Here is a 23,578-nt window from a genome sequence, read left to right on the forward strand (position 1 = left end):
CAAGACATGCATTGAGGAGTGCTCGTGAGGCAAATGTCTAATATGTGTTGCACAACGACTGATTCCTTCAAGTCGGATTTGCCTCAATCCACTCAAGTTGTGCGGTAAAGCATACAAAAAAGCAGTGCAGTGAAGCATGCTAGAAATGGAAAGTGGCTGCACACACTCGCCTTGATCGCAGTACGGGCGCCAAAACAGCTTATAACTGTATTGGCAGCCTACAGAGCCCAAAAGGACGGAATGTTCGGTTAGTTGGTATGGCATCATGTACACATCAGCGCAAACCACACACGGGTGTAGAACTATGTCCCATCCTTTCTGTCACACCCACGTGTGGTTTGCACTGAAGCATACGTGATGCCTTCAGAGCCATATCCTACGTTGTGACGATTTCAGCCCTCGTTTCACTAACCTTATACACTGCGCATATGAGACCATAACGAGCCTTAGTACGCATTCTTTAATTATAGTCCATATGCGCATGCGCCATCTTCTGTCCCCATACAGGCCCCTAGACGTCTAAGAGTTGTACTACATCCATTCAGAGCCGTTTATGATGTTGCTGCAGTTCAGAAAAAAGCTTTTTTTTTATCGCACCCCCCTCTCTCTCCCCTTTTAAATCTCCTGATGTTAGAAGCCCCAATGTTGGCAGTTATGTCCATGGGGTTTAATGTCCGAGAGCCAACATGGCACTAGCAAGGAAGGCGCTGCTCTTCGGTGCAGAAAATTGTCTCATCTGTCTTTTTGCGTTCCTTTGCTCTAGGGCGGTGTAGGTACTTATCTTTGCTTGTTGATTGATTTAGCCCTTTGCAGGACAATGGGACATATACGTCCCACTTTAATACCTGCGCCAAAGCGCTTCTCTGCAACAAAGGGGCGCATTTATCTATCTGTTTGGTGCCTCCTACTATCTAAAGGTTTCAGCACTTCGTACGAGAATAATTTTGGGAATGGGTACCAAGTGGGGAGATAAAGATGAGAAAGCTAGAAAAATTATTTTTGGAACACTTCCCGAATATGGCCCACATTTGCTTGCGAGAAATGGTTCTCTGGATCCCAATAATCACACAAGCCCGATGCGCTACCCATTCGACCACGAACTACCCAGGTAGGTGGAAAAACGGGTTGATACAAACATATATAGGTACATAGAAACATACATAAATAGCCCCCGCAAAGTGGCTGAAGTACCCTAATGCCAACGCATTAAAACCTGGATTGGAGACTCACGTGCATGCATCTTGAACGCATTGAGGGTCTTTTGCGAGATAAGGCTTCAGGAGGGCCCTGATGTGCTCCACCGTGAGACACTGCTTGATGATGGTTTCTCCACAGATACCAGAGTCAGTAAGAGCTGCGTATAAGAAAAGAAAAGAATGCCAGGTATTTTCCATTACCTCTAGGCTTGAATTATTTCGAGCTTAACTCTAGTCAAATCTGGCTACAATGAGATTTGACTCATTATGAAGCTGCATCCGACATGGAAATGCCTTCATTGCAACCAATATTCACTATAAGCATATACAGTAAAACCTCGTTATTACCGTATTGCAGCTTCCAACGCGCACCTTCACTGGCCAAAAAGAGAGTTCAAATTCGCAAGCACGTTCCAATCGTAACTGATTCTACTCAACATCAAAAACAAAACTTATTACTAAAAAATAAGCTAAATGCAAGGTAGCAAGCTGTATTGCCATCGAATGGACATTCCTTTCCTGCCTTCATTATCGCCATTTTCCAGTTTGCCATACATGCAGTATTTCTAACGCATCACATGGAACTGAAGATGACTTTCTGTGGCTGGTAAATAGCGAAAAGGAGGTGTCACCAGACTCCGATAGCTACTAAGGTTCAGCTGTGTGTATGTGTCTGTGTGCCTTTGTATGCTCCATAAAAGTGTTTCAACAAAGTACGCATTAACTGAGGCTTTGTTACTGATGTGCGCAGTAGAATCAGCACCATGTTATTTTTTGGATATCGACACATGTGTTTCTTTATCTTTCTCCGGTGACCACCGTTCACCGCTAACAAATGTAAAACATTATCGTTCAGCACAGGACACACTTGCACATATCAGAAGTTCCTAGAATGCTACCGATGGTTCTATCCATTGTCTGTTGTTGCTGGACCTTCTGTAAAGCGATTGTATGCACGACTTGAATTCGGTAGTACTTTCTTGAAGAGCCGCAGGCACCAGCGATTACTCTGGAACCTTCGATGGCTCGTGTGTAAAAGCAGATGCACTTGACCCACAGATCAGTTTTTCGACAATCACCGACTATGTTCATTGCTATCGTTGTGCTTTGAGTGTAACTTGCTTTTGTGGGCACAGGTTCGCCCAATAAAAACTTAGACTCGTCATTCAGTTTTTATACTGTGTTCTTTTCTGTCACTACTACGTGACAATATGCTGGCGGTAATATAACTGCGCGTTACAATCGAGGGCACAGTAGAATGATTCAAATGTGGTATGTACCTGCTTAAGAAGTAATTCTGGTTTAAATATAGTCACTATCAACCTCCCTCCCTGTCACCACTGAGGATAATGTATTGGCAGAGTGCTTAAGCTGTAGTCACTTAATGCATGCCAGATGGTTAGTGTGTAGTATTTACTTCATTTCTCAGTGCATACAAGCATGAAAACAGTGAAATGTCATGCGCGCAGACCACTGATAGCGAAATCGCGGTGCACAGACCTTTCCCGGCCTCCCCTCCCCACCCATAGTGACATCAATACATGGTAGCTATGATGTGTTTAATGCTCTTGCAGCACTTCCATGTCGCCATCACAGATGATGACGTGAATGATGGCCCTCCCGTATCCAACAAAGCCAGTGCGCTGACCCCCATGAGGATATTCACAGAGGAGGGGGGATTGAGGGAGAAATTGGCTCGAGGCCTTGCTAAGTTTGAGGATGCCGTCATCGCTGCAAGGCCACCACAGCAGCAAGTAAAAAATCAGACCTCTTCCTCCCTGCTTGCAAATAAAACTTGTCTGCATGTGTTTGAGTAAGAATTAACACACTTTTTCTGGCATTAAGTCCATAGCCGCTGATCTGCCATCGTCGGTTAATTGCTACATCTCTTAGTGCATACCTGATCCACATTCCCCGCCAACTACATGTTAATGAGGTTTTACTGTATTTGTATGCTCATCACATGTCACTATCACCAAGAAACATATTAGATTCACTTTATTATGTTCAGATTCGAATGTGAACACCAGAACATTGTGCAGGAACTATTGACAATGGTTATCGTTAGAAGCCAAATGCTTCTAGAAAGCTATTCACTTTAGTATTAATGCAATGATGTGCTCAAAAGCATTTGCTTTTTCATTGTGTAATTCTGTATACGTAGAACAGAGCCATTAACCAGCACATGTGTAGCAGTAGTACACGTGGCTATACATCTAGGCCCAGTCGCCATGTGTGTTTTGTTTCCTTCAGTGTGAGCGCCGGCATGGAAGGCAACTGCCATCTTCCTCTCTCATCACCGAAGCCCTCTCCAGTTGCAGCTAAGAGAGAGAGAGAAGGTGGTGAGAGAAAGGGAGGGCTGTCCTTACCGAGTGCGCCAGATAAGAATTTAAACCTTCAGATGCGTACAAAGCTCTAAAGTGCCCCAAAGAGCATGTGTGCCCCAATTTAAACCCTCAGACGCCTACAAAGCTCTAAAGCGCCCCAATTTAAACCTTCAGGTGTCTACAAAGCTCTAAAGCGCCCCAAAGAGCATGTGCGCCTCAATTTAAACCTTCAGACGCCTACAAAGCTCTAAAGCGCCCCAAAGGGCATGTGCGCCACAATTTAAACCATCAGATGCCTACAAAGCTTTAAAGCGCCCCAATTTAAACCTTCAGACGCCTCCAAAGCTCTAAAGCGCCCCAAAGAGCATGTGCGTCCCAATTTAAACCTTCAGATGCCTACAATGCTCTAAAGCGCCCCAACTTAAACCTTCAGACGCCTACAAAGCTCTAAAGCACCCCAATTTAAACCTTCAGACGCCTACAAAGCTCTAAAGCGCCCCAAAGAGCATGTGCGCCCCAATTTAAACCTTCAGATGCCTACAATGCTCTAAAGCACCCCAACTTAAACCTTCAGACGCCTACAAAGCTCTAAAGCGCCCCAAAGGGCATGTGCACCACAATTTAAACCATCAGAAGCCTACAAAGCTCTAAAGCGCCCCAATTTAAACCTTCAGACGCCTACAAAGCTCTAAAGCATCTCAATTTAAACCTTCAGACGCCTCCAAAGCTCTAAAGCGCCCCAAAGAGCATGTGCGCCCCAATTTAAACCTTCAGATGCCTACAATGCTCTAAAGCACCCCAATTTAAACCTTCAGATGCCTACAAAGCTCTAAAGCGCCCTAAGGAGCCATATAACAGTTGCGGTCGGTCACAATTGTGCCCAAGAGCAGGCGCCTTTTGCATCGGACTCTTTACACTAGCAGTGATAGTCTGACGAGAACCAACCACCCTCCAAAACAAGCGAAAGAGCAAAAACCATCTGCTTTAAAGGGACACTAAAGGTTACCAGAAACTCAAGTTAAAGTGGTAGAGCAATGTTCTAGAACGTCTAAGGCGTCAATATAATCGCGAACAGAGCTTTAGTAACCGAGAAATTGAGGTAAATGCATGACACGATTTGAGACCCCCCAGCGACATTCCGGTACTAGCCCGATGACGAAAGGACTCCTCATAATTTGTGTTACTAATACTCAACTACTCGTATTAAAAATATGGTTTAATTCGATTATAAGATGGAAAGAAATGCTACTTGTCTACGTCTATTCGATTCTAAGAAAAAATAACATTTTGACGTTACCCTTCAGTAATATGGGTGTTCGAAAGGTTTCGTTTTCGCTCGACTCTGCGCGCTCGACTCTGCGCCGCGCACGCTTTGGAGTTTCAGTAGTTTCGTTATCGCGTCATGCTGTGAGGGTTCTCCTGGCTCGCGAAACTCATTTGGAACAAGCAGCGAGAATGCCACGTCCATGTGATGTCGTGGGAAGCCCTCGTTGCTTTCCCGCTCCGGAGAGCCGGTGTCGAGGCCGCCGTCGTAGTACACAACGACGCCGGCAGTCGAGCCCTCAGCAGCAGGTCGCGCTCGTCGGTGCTCAAATCGCTGAAGTTAAGCCCACCATCGCGAGCCAATCTGTCGGTGTCAGGGTCCATTGCGACGAGCGTCGAAGTTAGCGTCATAGAATGAAGTACCAGCTTATGGGCGTCTTGCGCTGGAGTTTGAGGTATAGTAGCGGCGCCTGGTGGCGGTGCGGGAAACGACATCTGGGTCGTGCCAGCTTGGGTCGTATTGAGCCCTGGCTCTGGCGAAGCACGTTTCTAGGCCGAGTTTTGCGTCGATTCGCACATTTTTATGCCCTGTTGCGAGTGCGAAAAGGCTCGTCGCTTCTCATAGACCACGCCGACAACGCTGCGAGCTCGCCGCAGCCTATAATTTAACGAAAACGGACTCTCCGTGTGCCGTGGGACGTAATGTGGGACGTAATTCGTTTCTCCTTCCGCTAGCCACCATACTCCCGCTTTCGCTCTGCTGTCGGCTCTGTCTTGGCTCTGTTTCTGGCCGCGCGTTCGCGTTTTGCGCAGAAAAGCCGTAGCGCCGTCTGCGGACGCCGTTCTACTCACCGATGGCGCAACGTCACTAGAGACCATGATGTCAGTACTCCTCGATCGGAGGGCGGGCGATTTGAACTGCGCTAGAGGTACGCGGACGCTTCAGAACGCATTTTCTCTTAAAATAAGTCTCTCCTTGGCACGAAACAAGCGTTTCGAGGTTTCTGTGATGGTATTTCAACAGTCCACGTTGACTTAATAGTAACCTTTAGTGTCCCTTTAAAAGTGACACTGTCTGCTGGCAGCAGTGGTCCATGTGCTAGATGCTGGTAAGAAAGTGGGAATTTCCCGGCACTTCCCAAGGTCTGTTATGACTCCCTAAACCAATAAATTTAGGAAATAGCTCATATGCAGTCAAAGTTTGTTACAATGACTTTGCATGTGTCATGAAAGTACCTTCATTATATCTGTTATCTGTACATTTGTTATCTGATGTTTATTGTATCTGTACATGTTGACATTGAGAAAAAAAAAAACAATATGGGCTATGTGATAAAAACAAGCATGATGTCTTGGATTCAAAGCCTTCCAAATGTCATATATGTCTTTTCGTTTTTCTGGAGGCATGCATTTACATAACTTAAAGAAATAGTTCTCAGCGTTTGGTTAAGAATGGATACAGTATATAACGTCTTTTTTTTTAGTGACATTACAAAATGAAAACTTATTACTTGACCCGAGTAATACTTGTTGGGGGGCTAGTTAATGCATGTTGCAGATGCATGCACATTTGAGCAACTCACACCTGAAAGTCTTTGAAGCTCTGTTAGGGATGGACACATTTTACAGCCTTTCAAAGCCTTTCAGAAGTTCTGTCATCGCCAGAAATCTGCCCAAGACTTCGCAAATGCTTTGCTATACACAGTGCAATCCTCTTCAAATGTTATTTTCTTGGACTCCCTAGGGACCACGAAAACATTTGGAAAAAAATTTAAGGGGCACTTAATTATCCCTACGTGGATGAATGTGAAAGCAATGTGGTGACCACCGCGCAATGCTTAGACATTATGCCACAACACAAAGTCGAGGGTTCGGCTCCCAACAAAGGTCGAGAATTTGAGTGCCTTAACTACCGTATCTTAATTAGCTAGGTCTTAGTTAACTACACATTAGTTAACACCAAAGGTCAAGGGTTCGTGGCCTTTTCGGACCATTATGTGGCAAAGCTAACAACGCCGGATTGTCCGCCTCGTGAGCCATTTAATGCTTTCGCATTAACAAATGCATGCAGGAAATGCACCATTTCATAGGACGATGTCTCAGATGGAGAGCGTCAGATGGCTACGGTGGCCATGGCTGCCAGCGGAACAACGTATGAGAGTGCCAATTTCAGGCTAAGAGATAATCAAAATGGCAGCGGTGGTGGCTTCGATTATTTCAGTTGAAAAAAAAAATTGTTCTTTGACTGTATATCCAGGCATATTGCTTTGTATTACTTCTACATTCCTCTGTATCTGATACATGTTCCTGTACACCGCCCCAACTCTATAAGCCGGCTTTCATGTTCTTACAGCCTGGTCATAGAGTAGCTTAAAAGCTGCCATGCAGGCTGTGCTCCGGCCAATACTTGATATCAACCGCACTGCTGCATGTTGCCACCGCCGCATAAAAAATTGTTGCAGAACGGCTCCTGTACAGCTTCATTAAAAAAAGGTGTTCCTTCCACCCCTTTGTTAGACCAACCCCAAGACCACCCCTGGCCCTCACCACTCACCGCGAAAGAGCCGCAGGCTGGCCAAGCACATTTCCGGGGCAAAGTACAGGCTGTCAACCTCCTTGTCCTGCAGGGCTACCAGCACTACCGTCACAGCCTTAAGGAATTCCGACACAGGTGCGTTGTGGGCGACAAGCAGGTTCTGGGCGCACATGTCCTGCAACGGACAGGAGGAAGTACAGCCGGTGTCAGGTCTAAAATTGCAGTAAAGGCTGCTCCTAAGAAAGGAAATTTTTTTTTCTTGGAGGGGGGGGGGGGGGGGGGGGGACTGCTTCGTCATTCAGAAATCTTTTATGGCCCCTTCCATGTAAGAAAAATAGGTGAATATCTGCACTTTTTTAAAGCGAGGCCGAATTTCAATGCAACAGCATTTTAATATAACGAAGTAAAGTTCCAATTTTATCAACTTTGCTATATCAAGTTTCAAATGCCTTTGCATATCATGACAACAAACAGGTCAACTTTCTGGAAATTAAATTCCCTTTACATGCCTTTATGAGCAAATTATCTTAAGCCACGCAACTGCTTCATGCAAAAATGTAGAAAAATAATGTGTAGACATTGAGCACGAGGTAATAGCAATGTCATGGCAGTGAGAATGATCGTAAGGCAATGGTCATAAAGGTGTAAAAGAGCACAGATCATGCCACAAACCTTGGTGAGCAACGTGACCAGCTTGACGCTCGTGTGTACCATGTCGAGGGAGCCAACACTTTCCTCCACAGCAGCAACGAGAAGAGACAGAAGTGGTTCAATCGTGCTCGGCGTTCGGGCAACATAACCTTCCAGAAGCTCGGGGACCGATAAGATGACCGCAAGAAAATTGATGGTCTTGATGCGAACGAAATGAAAAAAGAAGAAAGGAAATGCAAGTTTCCGATCAGAGGAAGATGTCGCTACTAATTCATGTGAGTACATTGCCTTCTTGGAAAAATCAGTGCAGACACACAAGCAAAACTGCCCTTTTTTTGTGTGTGCGTGTGTATTGACTAGTCGCACAATTTTCCAGTCTGAGCACAACTCAACAATGCCATTCAAAGGGGCTCTGCAATAGTTTTTCTTTAGGCCACCAGCTGTGCTCTTCAATCTAGTATTCTCAGCATGCCAAAGCAGGAGCAAAGTGAATTATGGGCATTTATGAGCAACAGACGCATTACCTGTCGCAATAACTTCAAAATAAAAGTAGAATGACAGTTTCCCTCCGCTTGAATATTTGTGGCTTTGGATGCCGCATCTCACCACAGTTGCCAAATGTGCCCAGCTTGTTGATGCCGTAATTTCACTGGTTACAGCCAGTTACAGTACCTTGCACCAAAGCTGCCTTCACCCAACAGCCATTGTGCAAGGATTCAGCGTTGTCTGACGGAGATTTGGTGCAAGATGCTTGTGTCCTTGGGCAATCATCTTTAGGGATACAAACAACTTTTGCAAGAGTTCGCGCAACTCGCCAGTGGACAGACGCATCAACAGGGGGACAGTATTCCAGGAACATGGGCGACAGTGTTCCTGGTGTCATACAGCTTGCTCGGTACCGCAGATACGCAGTTGCTCATAGATGCTGACACATCCAATGCAGAGTCATGCACTGGGTGACCAACACATGGGGCGCACTTTGTACTGTCAACAGTGCAGTGTTGGAGAGCTCCAAGCAAGGCTCGCCAAAGTAAGCAAATGAAATTTTGAGAGTACTCATTTTTCAGTGCGATCCCTGTGTGTACTGTGATTTCCCAACCGCAAAATTCTCGCAAAAGCAAACTTTTTGCTTTCTCAGCCAATTTTGTTAATGCAGTGTTCAACTTTAGTGTAATATTCCTATCGCTATCCATGCCCCACCTTTCGGGCATAACCAATATTATTTTTACTGACTTCCGTTTGTACGTTTTTTTTGGATGGTGTGAGTTTAAAGTTTTCTTTTTCCAAAATATATGAAGAGGTTTTACGGTACACACACACACACCCAATTTTGGAGCTGCGCTTTTTGGGTATAATTGAAAAATCACAAGCCCAGATGAAACCAATTCACACAAAAATAAGTTTCCAACAGCCTACATGATCAAAAACTTGAATAAATAATGTGGCGTTACCGCTCGTAAGTCCTCGGATTCCCTTTGTACTTTCTTCTCGGCCACCTTTGAGGCACAGGAGACCATCATTTTGTGGTACCTGAAAAAAAAAAAAAAACATAGAAGCGTGGTGGCTTATCTGTTCCTGCCAGAGATAGCAAAATGCAATAACAATTGTCAATGCCGACTATAAGAATGTAGCATAGAGCATTTTCATACTGCAAGTTTTGCCCGAAGGGCTAAGCAGTGACAGCAATAGCAAGGTTCACCATTGCGCCTGGCCTCCTCGGACAGTGTTCAAAGTATATACAGTAAAACGTCGTTATTAAGAAGTTGAAGGGGGAGCCAAAATTCATTACATTCACTACTTTGATACAGTTAAACCTCGATATATTGAAGTCAGTAAAAATCTGCAACGTGCTTTGTTATGCAGTCAACTTCTGTTAATTCAATTCTTATGGAACCAACAGAACTGGTTGAGTTATGCGGCGCGTTGAATTAAACAAAAGGCAGGAAAAAACGCCGAAACGCTGTCGATTCACTTGGCAGTACTTGTCTTTAAAGCTAGCTTTGCCGCAATACACATGCGTGATGCGCTCAGGCATACCAAGTGGAGAAAGGAGCCCCTGTTACAGGACACATCAGGCGTCTCTTAATTTTCACACGAACAATACGAGCAACGAGACGCCTAACAATTTTACCAGCAGGTCTTCAGAGTTTTAGGCAAACTTCCACTCTTATGATGGCTTAAAACGTCCCGTCGACCTTCGGAGTTTTTTTTTTTTCATCGAACAGTCTTCCTTTTAAAGGTATGCTGCACATACCTTTATGAATACAAACCCAAATTTGTCACTAGTACTGCAGAACAGACGTTGTAGAAAGTAGGCTGTGAAAAACAGAAGTTATTTTTCTAGCTCTACAGAGCTTGTCAAGCATTAGGCATGCTGAAATAGTATAATATCTGCACTCGCTTTCACGGCAGTTTCATCTTTACAACCGCGGTGTGCGTTGCTTCCAGCTGCTGCAGAAACACTGACAGCAATTTTTTAGATTGCATAAAATCAATTAACAAGTCGATCGACAATGGTGCACTTTGCGTAGACATCGAAGTCAGAGTGAAAGAAGCGCCACTGTCAATCTCGTTGTCACTGTCGCTGGTGCCATCGTCGCCATCACACAACGCCGCCATCTGTCGTGACAGCACACTGTCGGCGATGGCCTCGTCAGTGATCTCATCATAGAACAAGGTAACACTGTCTGCAGTCAAAATTCTTCGACGCACCACCTGCCTCACCAGCAGCGACGTGCTCCCAGAGTTCGGTTGTGTCAGCAGCTTCCACCGTGTTGGTCTCACTATCAGTGGGGGGTTTCGTGCTGGCGCACAAAGCCCGCCATTTTTCACTTCGTGCCACGTACCATAGACAAAGTGCATGGCCTTTAAAAGGCTAAATGTCAAGTCAGGGGGGCCAGTCTGCATCGTCCGACGAACCAGGAGCTGTGCAGTCAATGACTAAGATTAGTCACTTCAGCATGCGCCACCGAAGCAGTTTTAAAGTCGGCTATCACGGTGGCGTCCAATGGCTGCAGGCCTACCATCATATTGGGAGGCACAAACATCAACTCGACAGCTGTTAGCTTCGGGCTATCACCACGTGCGCTACAGTTGTCGAGTAGCAACATCACTTTTCTCCCTTGGCTTTCAATTAGGTCGGCCGACTCGAGCAGCCATTCCTCGAACAGGTCACGGGTCATCCACGCCTTCTTACTGCTGTGATAGCGTAATGGGATGTGCTGGTTCTTAAAGCATGCTTCTTTGATTGCCCAGTCACGAAAGGCATCAGGCGCTGGCTCCCATCCAGGTTAGCACACAGCAACGCAGTCACCATAAGTTTGGTGTGCTTGTCACCAGGGCATGGATATCCTCTAAAAGCATGCATCTTCAAAGGGAACATTAACAAAAAGCAGTTTTGTCACAGTTGTATATGTCCTTCTCTATGTAGCGCTCCAGCACGCCAGGCACTTCTGTCAGTAGCCACTGCTGCTTCAACTGTGTGTCCAAAGACACCACTTCTCCTACGTTTTTATAAATGGCGCCGTGTTGATCTTTAAACTTCTGGACCCAGTGTCCTCCAGGTTCAAGATTCAGCCATACAAGAAGAAAAGCGAAGTTTTTCGCTATTGCAGCTGGCATTGGCCCCCTGATAGGCACATTATGTACACGAGTTGTGAGGACCCACTGGTACAGCGACCCTTCAACATCAGTATACAAAGGATCCCTAACCCTTTTCCATTGATCGGCATGGCCACTAGTAGTTGGTGTCTTCACAAACGCAGTGCTCCCGGTACTTAAAATGGTCGATATCGTTGATTGAGCGAGCTCATACTTCTTCACGAGGGTGCTTCACGAGGGTTCACCATAGGGGTCAGGCACATGCATGCTGACCGGTACAGTTCTAATTATTTGGCGAAAGTCAATTTTAGGATTGAAATAACAAAAATTTGGTGCCTAGAAGTGTATAGGTGCCGGCTGGGGCATTCGGGTGGGGTCGAATCAATGGAAGTCTGCTGTGCCGTGAAATCCATGATGTCACACTGCTGTAAAACTGCCTGGGCTTTCAGCGAAAAAAAAGAAAGAGGGAGTTCTAGAAAAGCAATACAAGTGTGAAGCTACTTAACATTTCTCTTTAGTGTCTCTTTAACCGTTCTTCCGCACCTTTCAGTAATGAGGATTTTTCCAAACAGACTCACTTGAGCATGCATGCTCTGCGCTCCTGATTGTTCAACAGATCCTCCAGAATGTCAGTGGCTATCCTCCTGGCCTCAAGGTTGTTGGACACGACCGTGCAGAGGAGAACCTGAAGTGTCTGCTTGATCGACTGGCTGAACATCTGGCAAAGAATGAGACAATGTCAATCGCACATAAAAAGAAGTGATCTCGGCGAGGTGGAAGCTCACAATTCTGTACTTGTATCAACAAAGCTTCTCTTACACAAGCGCGTGCCCCGACTGGCCGGCTTGAGCCGGCTGCCACTCGCGACAGCGATCGGCATGATAATGACACTGTTACCATGGCAATGGTTAATCGAAGATGGCATGATAATGACACTGCCACCATGGCATGAAGACGGCATTTGTGTATGATAAGTTTCTCTATGCCTGTGTCCGAATACCTGTTTTATGTAGGAGTATTTCCCGACTGGCTGTCAACTGGCCACACGCCGCTGGTGATAGTCATCGGCTTGATAATGACAAAATTGTAATGGCAAGGGCTGATCACAGATGACACTTAACAAAGGGAGGGGGAAGGGGGGGGGGGCGTGGCTTTTGAAATCAATTTCCTTGTTTCTTCGTGGATTCTGATGAAAATTGGCAAGGTAGTGGTAATGTTTCTGTGATGTTATTGTAGAAATGTTGAAGTTGTTTAGTAGAGCCACTAATGTGATCCTGTTATGTGTGATTTCCCGGCGCCAACATTCACGATCGAGAACACAAAAACGACCCAATAGAGTTGCGCTTTTCACCGGTCCACACGTTTCTGCGAAGCACGATTTTTCGGTGCCAGTTCACTACGTCACCAAACTGCAATCATACTATATGTTTTCTGGCCGCTAGATCCCACGTGAACAAGAAAATATGTGAGGCACGCACGATGGAGAGTCGTATATAGCTGTCCACCGCATCACCTTCCACACAATGTTCGCCTGCCAGTCTCGCGTGAAAACGTTTGCGCGCACTGTTTCTTGTTCCTGTACCAACAAATCTCCTCACGGGTCGTCACATGCCTCATTCACAGCTATCGCCACCAAACCCTTAACATTGATTCCCTTAATTAAAACCCTGATTCCCTTAACACGCTAGCCGACTGGTGTTCCCAGTGGCAAATGTCTATTAACGTCACTAAATCAGTGGCAATGACAATAACAAGAAAAAAGCAACCCTCTCATTTCACCTATATCGTTAATGGCACGCCTCTTTTCATGGTTGACCAATAGAAATATTTAGGGATAACGCTGACATCAAACCTCAATTGGGAAACACACATAACTAATATTACAACTACTGCACTACGAAAGCTATTTTATCTAAAAAGACGCCTAAAGATCACTCCAACGAACATTAAGCTTCTGGCCTACAAAACATTTGTGAGACCTATTTTAGAATACGCTAATACAATTTGGTTTCCTTACACAGCAACTAACATAGCTAAACTTGAAGCTGTACAAAGAAAAGCCGCAAGGTTCATTCATAGCTAATATCGTTCCACTGACACCTTCACGTCTCTTAGCTTCCTCAGGCCTCAACACATTATCGACGAGAGCGAAACAAGGTCGACTAAAATTTCTGTTTCAAATGCTGCACCGTCAGTATAAAATTGATATCACCCGGTACATTTCATATTCGCAATCTAGAATAACACGGCATCAACGCGAACATACCCTAACCGAGTATTCCTTTTCTAATGACGCATTCAGGTACTCATTCTTTCCTCGAGTAATCAGAGAATGGAATCAACTTAACTCGTCATTAACAGCGACAAATTCTTTATCCCTGTTCGTTTCACAACTGGAGCTCATCACAAGAGATTATTAACGATTTCTCATGTTTGTTCCCTGTTCTCTTTATGTTAAACTAACAGTGCTTAGAAAAAAAAATGTATACACTTGTTTGTTTCCAAATACTTCAAGTTTTCGCTTTGACTATGATATGCCCGGTTGTTGTTCATTTTATTCTGCTTTGTTTAGTGTTCTATTGTATAGCTTATCTACCTTATCCTTTGTATTTTGTTGAATATTGTTGCTTTTTCATTCTTTGTGTAGCTCGCACATGTATTTATGTCGGGAAAAGAAAGTGTTCACGCCCATCTGCTAGGCTCTCGGCTGAGAGCGGCAGTATTGTGAAATAAATAAATAAACCTATCGCGATAAGCATCTTAGCCTACTTCTTTTACGATGCGTGGGGCGTAGTACCGTTCATAGCATACCGCACGCATTTAGTAAGCAATAACCCAAACGTGTCGCCATCCCTTTCTGCATGCAGCACAATGCGAGCACCACGTTTCACTTCAGCGACAACCAGCGTCGCCCGCCAGCTCGATTTCCCTTCGGTTTCTCATCGCCGCCTTAAAGCACTACACAACAGGAAATCAACAAAACGTGTCTCTGGCTACCAAAGTCGCAACAGCACAACGCACGTCTCATGTGCAACGATCTGCACAACACTTTGCATTGCGTAGATGTCTTCAGCCTCAAATTTTTTGTCACTTCAGATCGTACGTTTTTTTTTTTCGGTTTCTTTTTCTCTGGTTTTCTTCCCAAAACATACAAACGAGGTTCTACTGCCTCGCAGCTTATTTACAACTTTCTTCCTCTCTTGGGCTTGTCCCAAGCTTGTTTGGCTTGCATAATGTTATACAAGACTCATTCGAGGCACTGTGTGTTCTAAAATGAAAGGTTGAGTATGTGACATTCTTAGTTCTCTTTATTTACAACACAATTTTCTTAGTTCTCATAATTTATGAGGTGATCGACTCTACAACAGACACCTAGACTGAACAAATAGTTGAATCATTAATTCGGAAAAAGTCACACTGGAAAACCAAGAATGTCACACCCTGAACTGCCCTTCAAAGAACAACATAACAAAAATGTAATTAATATAGGCTTAACAGTCATGAAGAAATCAGAGGGACAAGCTGAGCAGGAGGCAAGAAAAGCACTTTTGAGAAATTGGCTTTCAAAGTTGTACCTTAGCTTTTACTTCATCAAAAGGCACAAGAGCTGTAACTGTTGATGTCCTATCAAATGCGGGGCTTCTGGAGTGGAACGACAGAAAGCTGAGCTAGTTGGTAAGGATTCATTATGCAAAAAAGAAGTGAGGCGTGCAGACAGGACACAAGAGTCGAGAAGTGGACAACACGAACGCCGACTATCAACTGAAGGGAGCACTGAGGCGAAAAAAGAAGAAGACACAAAACTCATCTGCGCAAGCTCAGGAATGGTAACCCCACGTGTTATTCGGGTACACGTGCCGGTCTACGTGGGAGATAACTGTTTAGGCACTTAATCTCTTCCTTATGTAAAGTAATCGAAGGCTGACTCACGCACGCACTTCCACTATTAAAGATATGCCATGCCTCTACCATAAGACGCGTATCTTCATTCTTATGCCTGTACAATATCGCGCATTCATCTAACTCTGGCGTGCAGTTACAATCTCGGCAATGTAGCGAAAGATTAGAAGGCGACCCACCAGTTAACGACCTTTTATGTTCCATTAGCCTCTGATTGATACACCGTCCCGTTTGCCCTACGTAGAACTGGCCACAGCTAAGGGGAATTTTATACACCACACCCATATGACAGTCAGTAAAACTGTTGTTCTTATTGTGCTTCACTGGACAAATATCTGTTCGTTTTTTGCCTTTTACCCGCTCCTTTTTATTCTGTATGGCAGCACATATCTTACCTAGCTTATTGGGAGCAGTGAAAGCAACATTAACATCATATCTACTTGCAACTTTTTTAAGCCTGTGCGACACTGAATGAATATACGTAGTAGCCACTACTCTTTTTTTGCTACTACTGCTTTCCGTAGCCTGAAGTGCTTTGGTTGCCTTTCTTTCCTTAAGACATCCTTCTCCACTGCTCTGTGAAGAGCACGTTAGCCAGGTTGCAGATCACATGTTGCGCAATATCCCACAAAAGAGAGTCCAAGAATTGTATTTGCATGCTGCCTTGTTGACAGCTGTCTTTAGTGGAGCAGAGAGGCTTACCCCTTAGCATCACTCGCATAACGTCTGTCACATTCAATGGCAAATGTTCATCTTTTCATAGGAATGACCCGAGGATTAAACAAAAGCTTTTAGCAGCATTTAGAATTTTTTTTTGCTAGACAATTGTTGAGGAGCTAGCTGCACATTAGAAAGTCACTGGCACATGGGCAGCAATGCAGCTGAAATATGCACGCCTTGCAAGCCAGCACTTGTGCGGAGGTCTGCCCTGCGCTTTTGCAGCCTAATATTTGCGCCAGCTGCCGTATTTGGAGAACGTTGTAGTGTACAAACATTTTCTCCGTTACACCTAGGAAGGGCCTCGAGAGCTTACGCAGTGCAGTGGAAGGTTTCTTGAGTATTGTGAGCATTCCTAAATGCGATATTCTTTGTCCCCTGTTCCTTCGCACTTTTTATTTTTTTTTTTACAATCCAAGAATGGGGCAAACCTCTCCTCACCCATTTGTGAAAAAAAGTAACTTCTGCTTGGGTATTTTGGACTCCCGATAATTTGGACGTTTTGGCAGTCCCAGTCAAGTCTGCATTATCGGTCGGCGACTGTAGTCCGAACCACTGTCATCACAAGACAGAGACGGCGCACCGGCATCGCCGTTACCAACAACGCATGTTTGCAACGACACACTGCTTTCAGTACTAAAGCTCATTCGAAGGAATTTGCTTGTTATGCTAACCTATTTGCAACAGAACCACTAAGAGAGCCACTGTACACATTTCTGGCATTGTGCAAGCTTGCACACACCACAGGATGAACGGGCAATGTAGTTAGTTTAAGCATAGGCCACCGTACCACTCTGCAAGGGTTGTGGAAGGTTTCAAGGAACGTAGAATCTCAAACGCAGCAGACCGCACTGAGGACGACATGCAACGGCCCAGAGACAGTGAGAGAGAACTGCGAAATTTACAAAGACGAACAATAAGTGAGCATAAATTCATCATCATCATCATCATCATCAGCCTGGTTACGCCCACTGCAGGGCAAAGGCCTCTCCCATGCTTCTCCAACAACCCCGGTCATGTACTAATTGTGGCCATGCCGTCCCTGCAAACTTCTTAATCTCATCCGCCCACCTAACTTTCTGCCGCCCCCTGCTACGCTTCCCTTCCCTTGGGATCCAGTCCGTAACCCTTAATGACCATCGGTTATCTTCCCTCCTCATTACATGTCCTGCCCATGCCCATTTCTTTTTCTTGATTTCAACTAAGATGTCATTAACTCGCGTTTGTTCCCTCACCCAATCTGCTCTTTTCTTATCCCTTAACGTTACACCTATCATTCTTCTTTCCATAGCTCGTTGTGTCGTCCTCAATTTGAGTAGAACCCTTTTAGTAAGCCTCCAGGTTTCTGCCCCGTAGGTGAGTACTGGTAAGACACAGCTATTATATACTTATTATATATAAATTACCATTCTGTAAAAGTAAGCTCTGTAGATTTCATCCCGAGTGCTATACTCAGTAGCACGCTATATTTTGCTCATTATGAAATTTCCAGATTTGAACTGGGTGCACATGATTGTCCAATTTGTGACCCACGTATATGCAGAGGTTGTTAAATTCGGGGCATGTTAGAGTTGGGTAAATGCAGGACACATTGTTTCACACAGTCCACTAGGGGTAATGAAGAGAGTACCTTGTTGCTGATGAACTGGTCGAGCGAGAGGTTAGCGAAAATGGCCAGCGTGTGCATAACCACGCAACTGTTGTCATATGTGGTTTTTGGAACCAACGACCTGCACAACTCCGGTAGCTGCGGCTGCGTGGAAGAAAAAAAAGAATGTGAAAGCGGTTGGTAACAGGTCACTTCAAACATTCAGGATGCTCCAGTACGCAGCAGTATTTGCACCAGCAATCAACACAGGCCACAAAATGAAGTGCAACAGTACTCGCCGACAATACTATACGGATTCCGTGCAAGTTTCGCCCATGAAAACACTTTTCCAGTGCCCTAGGTGGTGCCATCTGAAACACTGTTCTCAACATAAGCTGCTACAGTCAAACTTTGACATAATGAATGAAGATATAACGAAACATATCTAAAACATTTCTCACCCATCGGCATGTAACGACTATGCGCAAAACAAATACAACATAAGTACCTTTATGGTTGATGCACCCTTTTGGGCATTGCATGTGCGATGCAAACTGCCGACTTTACCGACTTCGCTATATCAAGTAACTGTATATTCGTTACATGCTGACATTGATGAGAAACAGTTTAGATTTACTTTGCTAAATTCAATTTGTTACATCCCTACTAGTCACACGGAAGTTCGTCAAATAACTAAACCTTGTTGAGTAATTACAGCAATAACAAAGCAGAAGTACATGCTGAATTTTTGTTTTGCAGCTGTCAGAATCAGAATTCTCTGCAGTTACACAAGGCTTTGTTGCAAAGCTTTGACCAACATTTCCTCTCCTAATAATCAATCTCTTCACAGCAGCAAAGACACTCAAATAGTTCTGCAGAATGCTGTACCACTGGAAATTGACTATGTACACGTATAAGTGCCCTTTTACAAAGTTCTGCAATTATTCTAGTTGAGAAAGAGAAATGGAGCTGCGCAGGCCATGTAATGCATGGGGCAGATAACCGGCTGTCAGTTAATAGTTACAGAATGGGTGCCAAGGGAAGGGAAACAAAGTCGACGACGCCAGAGAATTAGGTGGTGTGGTGAAATTGAGCAATTTGCAGGCACAACTTGGAATCGGCAAGCGCAAGACAGGGGTAATTGGAGGTCGATGGGAGAGGCATTCGTTGGTTCTCCGAGGATCGTGTCTAGTTAAAAAAAAAAGCAAACTCAATGCAGTCCTCAGCAGCCGCTCAAACACGTAAAATGCAAGCGTAAGCGATGCCCTGCGAAAACTGTATAATCAGGTCTAGCCGAAGTGAACATCTGTTTGCTCGGTAGTGCAAAGTATGCATTCTGGTAGCACAAATGCCAAAAACTTGACAAGAGCAACTCGAACGGTCACATTCTGGACGTGTCGGCACATTTTGCCCCAAGACTTTGCTTGATCGATCAGCAGCCGGCAAGCTGATACCGTGCGATCTCACAGATTGCATGGTTGCATATTAAGAATCATGCCAAGTGCATTTGTAAAGCTGTTGACAAGCCATCAAAATCAAAAGAAGACCCTTTGATAGCCTGTCGACGACATTAAGCTGGCGTTTCTTCGGCATAATTTTGATGACAACTTCTTTTCTTTCGCCGATTATCAGCACATACATGTATTACAAATACTGTTTATCCCCAAGGTTATGCCCTTGGTTATCCTCAAGGTTATGAAAAATTCAACTTCCTTATTATGAGGCTAGCATGTACCAGACCGAACTGTACCCACCATTATCTTCATGTACTTCTGTGCATGTGTGCTCCACGACAAGTGGTTGAGAAGCTCTAGGCACGGCAGGAACAGCTCGTGGTCCCCCGAATCCCTGCAACGTTTGAAACAAAACATTACGCAGGGCCCCAGGCGAGTGTTAGCACTGCGCAGCACTATGTAATAAAAGTGACAAGGCGGTGAAGCGAAAAATAAGATAGCATTATGTAGATCAAAACTGTGCCATCAGCATTGTACCTTTGTTTGCAACGAGGGCTGGTTCAATTTGGTCAGTTTAAAATTATGCAGATCTTATGTAATGCCCGGCCACATGTTGAAAGTTAAACACTGAGAGTGCCATGCAATCAGCACAACCAATTATGAGCGCCAATGAACATGATGCAGATATAATTTCATCCAGTTGCACACAGTCCAATCAATGATTTCACACAGCTTTCCTTCAAATGGTTGAACAGTAAAAGGAAAAACAAAAGAAGAAAGCAAATAGTGACTTTGAACTTACATTTGTTTGAAAAGAAAGTCACTGAGGTAGCCAAGCTTGGACTCTGTCAATGTCACTTCGTGCCTGTAGCAAAGCTCTCGAAGAAGGTGAATGACCTGCATGTTTATTGCACAGGACATGTGGAACGACGGCTGGGTTGCCGGATAGTTCACCGACAAGTTGCCAACATGGCATAGTTGAAAACCCCCCAAGAGCAACAAAATGCATAATGCAAGCCCGCCAGCCTACGAACATTATGAATTAAATTCTTGGGATTCCCATGCCAGAACCACGATATGATTATGAGGCACCCCGAACTGAGGGATTCGGGATAAATTTTGACCACCTGAGGCTCTTTAGAGTGCCCCCAATGCGCGGCATGCGTTTGTCTTTGCATTTCTTCCCCCATCGAAATGCAGTCACCGCAGCAGGGATTCAATACCACCCCCTCTGGCTTCGCAGCGCAATGCCAAAGTCACTACGCCACCGCGGCAGGCAACCCGTGATCATTAAAATGCATAAAAGTCCTCGGACATGAGCAAACGGCAGAAGAAAGAGGTGTTGCTTGCATTAGTTTTTAAAGTTTGCCTCAGTGCACGCTTTTTGCAAGATGCAACAAACTTTATTTACAATGATTTATTCTTAGATGCAGCACACCAGCAACACCAAAATCATAATGAATTCTTACCAACTAGCTCAGTTTTCCGTCGTTCTAGAAACAGCAGACTGAAGCAACAGCATTGTTAGGTCCAAGTGACCCTTTCAGCAACTTACGTGCTGCCGATTTCACCTGCTTCAGAAATAAACTTGCCCAAAGTAAGCAGCTCTCTGGTATATGGTGTGTTGCACTGCCATAACAGGTTGGCACAGGTACAGCCGCCCTGATTTTTAATAATATAGCGCGAGCATCGACTGAACTGCTGGTGAGCGCCTTATAACGGCGATAAGCGTGCAACAAGGCGAGAGTTCGCACACGAGCCTTGTTGCCTTGTTGCACTCGCCTTGTTGCACGCTCTTGTTGCACGCTTATCACCGTTATAAGGCGCTCACCAGCAGTTCAGTCGACGCTCGCGCTATATTATTAAAAATCAGGGCAGCTGTACTATCTCAACTTCTTGTATGCATTCCTTGTAAACATTTCAGAACTATCGAAAGCTATTCACATTTGTGAATAGTGAGTTCTTGTATGCATTTTTTGGATCAGAACTACTTAAAAAACATTATATTTGCAAATAGTGACAATTTGATTCATTATTCAAAAGTTTCCAATTTCACAGAACAATCCTAAAATTGTAAGGTGTACGAAAAATTTAGGATTTGGCAGGCACGAGAATGGATCAAATGCAAATAGACAATCTAGGCAAGTCAAGGGGAAGCACTTTATGTAGGCAGGTAATGTAACGAAATACGTGTGGAATGTCACTGATGTGGTGGTATACTACAGTAGCAGAATTTGTGCCAGAGCAAATACTGCCATCAAGGATGGCAGGTAATTATGTGCATCAGGAAATCAGCAGTTCAGATAGGTGGAGTTCAATTTACACAGGACAAGTGTAATTCAAGACATCTGAGAGAGCCCTGCAGTGTCCTGCAATGAAAGGGCTGCTAGCATATCATGCCACCCTTCTAGCCACACTCCTACAGCTTTGTGCAAGGGTGAAGTGGCCTTTTCGCAAGGTAGATAGGGCACTACAAGAATTTTTGCTCTGAAGTCGTGCATATCAGCTAGATTAAAATTCTTAGCGTACAATACCCTGCTACAGGCTGTATATGCAAATGCAAGGGTCGCAGGAATGGCAAGCGGGGGAGCACGTGCACTGCCGTTTCCATGTAATAAACTTAGCCTGTAGTCAGCACATGTCCCGTGTTCCTTGCTTGTTCCTGTCGCAAGTGCATCGTTGCCAACTCGCCAAATTTGCGACCCTCATGAGGTTGTTCTGTGCTTTCTGTCCCCGTAGGCGCGTGTAAGTTGTTCCGCTGGAGGAACGCATCTTTTCCCGGGCGACCTACCTGCAGCCGCAGCTGAAAGTTGTCCTCGATGGCCCCGCTCTGAAAGAATTCCACGAGCGCCGACTGCAGCTCGAACTCCTCTCGTAGCCACTCGAGCAGCTGCGGCTTTTTGACCAAGTGCTGCAGCAGGGTCAGCACCTTCCCGGAGAGCTGCAGGTTTGGCTGCACCTCCAACAGGATGGTGATGCAGCAGGTGATGCACTCGTGGGCCAGCCGGCTGCGGCTGGCGAAAAAAGCCAAGTCTCGGGAGCCGACCAAGCCATTCAGGACCTGATGAAGAAAAACAAAAGTAACTGTAACTGGTGCGCAATAACGTGCGGGACAAAGGGATCTGACACACGAAGGCGTGCTCACAGTTGAACGTTTCATTAAAGTAACAGAGCCTTCTTCATACAAGCAATAGCCACCCGGTTTCACTGCATCCAAGCCGTGCAAGGTAACCACCAGACAAAGCATCATAGAACAAGGTGAGATATACTGTAGAAGGAACATAGATTACCTTGGTCTCGAGACATTAAAAGAAAATGAAATTCGCTCTTGTAGATAAATATGGATGGAGCACTGATGCTCATATCTGACATGTGCCACATCTCCTTTGCCGTCTTGTAATTAATTTTTTAACCATCGAAACCAAGTTCTCTATGTTAAAATCACGAGTGCCAATTCCTATGAGCCTTTAATTTATAAAAATACCCACCTAGTGACAGGGATTCATGTGTCAAAGACGGCCAGCACACGGGAACGTGAAACAAACACTGCATGAAGTGAACAAAACGCCCACAAGCGCGATTTCTCAGTAACCCGCCCCTGTCTCATGTGGTGTGAGCTCTGCCCAATTTTTATTTTTTCAAGGCCACTCCGCTGCCGACAAGATGTGTCCCAGGCCGTGGTCAGCGTTATCGTCATGACGACTTCACACTCCGAGGCTGGGAACTACCGAGTCCCTTTCAATGTTGTTGCTCTCGTAAACAACGAAATATATATAATAGTTCGCGGCAGGCGAACCGACCCACGCATGCGCACAGTGTTTAACAAAGACGTTACTTTTCCAGTGCCGCATGAGCGCGAGCATGACAGCCGACATGCGAAAGCAAAGGCGGTGACAAAGCAACTTGCATCTAGTTGTCGTTGCGCGAACGACGACGAGGCGGTCGAATCCTCGTGCGACGGCTGCAGGGTGCACGACTGGACGAACGACTTGGCGACGTCGGCGACTTCCATTGGAGCAGCGTGCGTACGGCTCGTACGGCACGACGACAACGATGAAATGAGACGCCCCTCTCTCACATGAAGCCGTCGACCTACAGACGAACGCACCACGATTTCGCTACCACGTTCGTGGACCGTTCGCGGATTTTAAAACGTGCAGCGAGCGACTACGAGATTGCTCATTGGTCAACCCTGAGTGACGCGTTTGTTAGCGCTTCCGCCTCCTATTCAAAGTTGCTTCCTATTACACCAATTTTGAAGGCTGCGTTAAAACGGGCGTATAAAAACACAGCCTCTGGATCATAGTGTTTGTTGCCTGTTGAGTCTGTTTTCGTGCGCATTCATG

At 45.2% G+C, this 23,578-nt stretch overlaps 1 protein-coding gene across 1 annotated transcript in view; it reads right to left on the reverse strand.

The window, feature by feature from the left end:
* Window positions 1-23,515, reverse strand: part of LOC142564082 (protein CIP2A homolog) — a 46,241-nt gene extending 22,726 nt beyond the window's left edge. The window contains exons 1-10 of the mRNA XM_075674923.1: window positions 23,140-23,515; window positions 22,024-22,293; window positions 20,035-20,129; window positions 19,533-19,626; window positions 17,821-17,943; window positions 12,152-12,291; window positions 9,425-9,503; window positions 7,995-8,171; window positions 7,341-7,497; window positions 1,231-1,354 (exon numbers count right to left, since the gene is read on the reverse strand). Of these exons, the coding sequence (XP_075531038.1) occupies window positions 1,231-1,354; window positions 7,341-7,497; window positions 7,995-8,171; window positions 9,425-9,503; window positions 12,152-12,291; window positions 17,821-17,943; window positions 19,533-19,626; window positions 20,035-20,129; window positions 22,024-22,293; window positions 23,140-23,244 (1,364 nt within the window). The 5' untranslated portion in view covers window positions 23,245-23,515. The remainder of the gene's footprint in view (window positions 1-1,230; window positions 1,355-7,340; window positions 7,498-7,994; window positions 8,172-9,424; window positions 9,504-12,151; window positions 12,292-17,820; window positions 17,944-19,532; window positions 19,627-20,034; window positions 20,130-22,023; window positions 22,294-23,139) is intronic.
* Window positions 23,516-23,578: the final 63 nt, after the last annotated feature.

Source organism: Dermacentor variabilis, chromosome 11 (genome assembly GCF_050947875.1).
Source record: "Dermacentor variabilis isolate Ectoservices chromosome 11, ASM5094787v1, whole genome shotgun sequence".
Classification (NCBI taxonomy): domain Eukaryota; kingdom Metazoa; phylum Arthropoda; class Arachnida; order Ixodida; family Ixodidae; genus Dermacentor; species Dermacentor variabilis.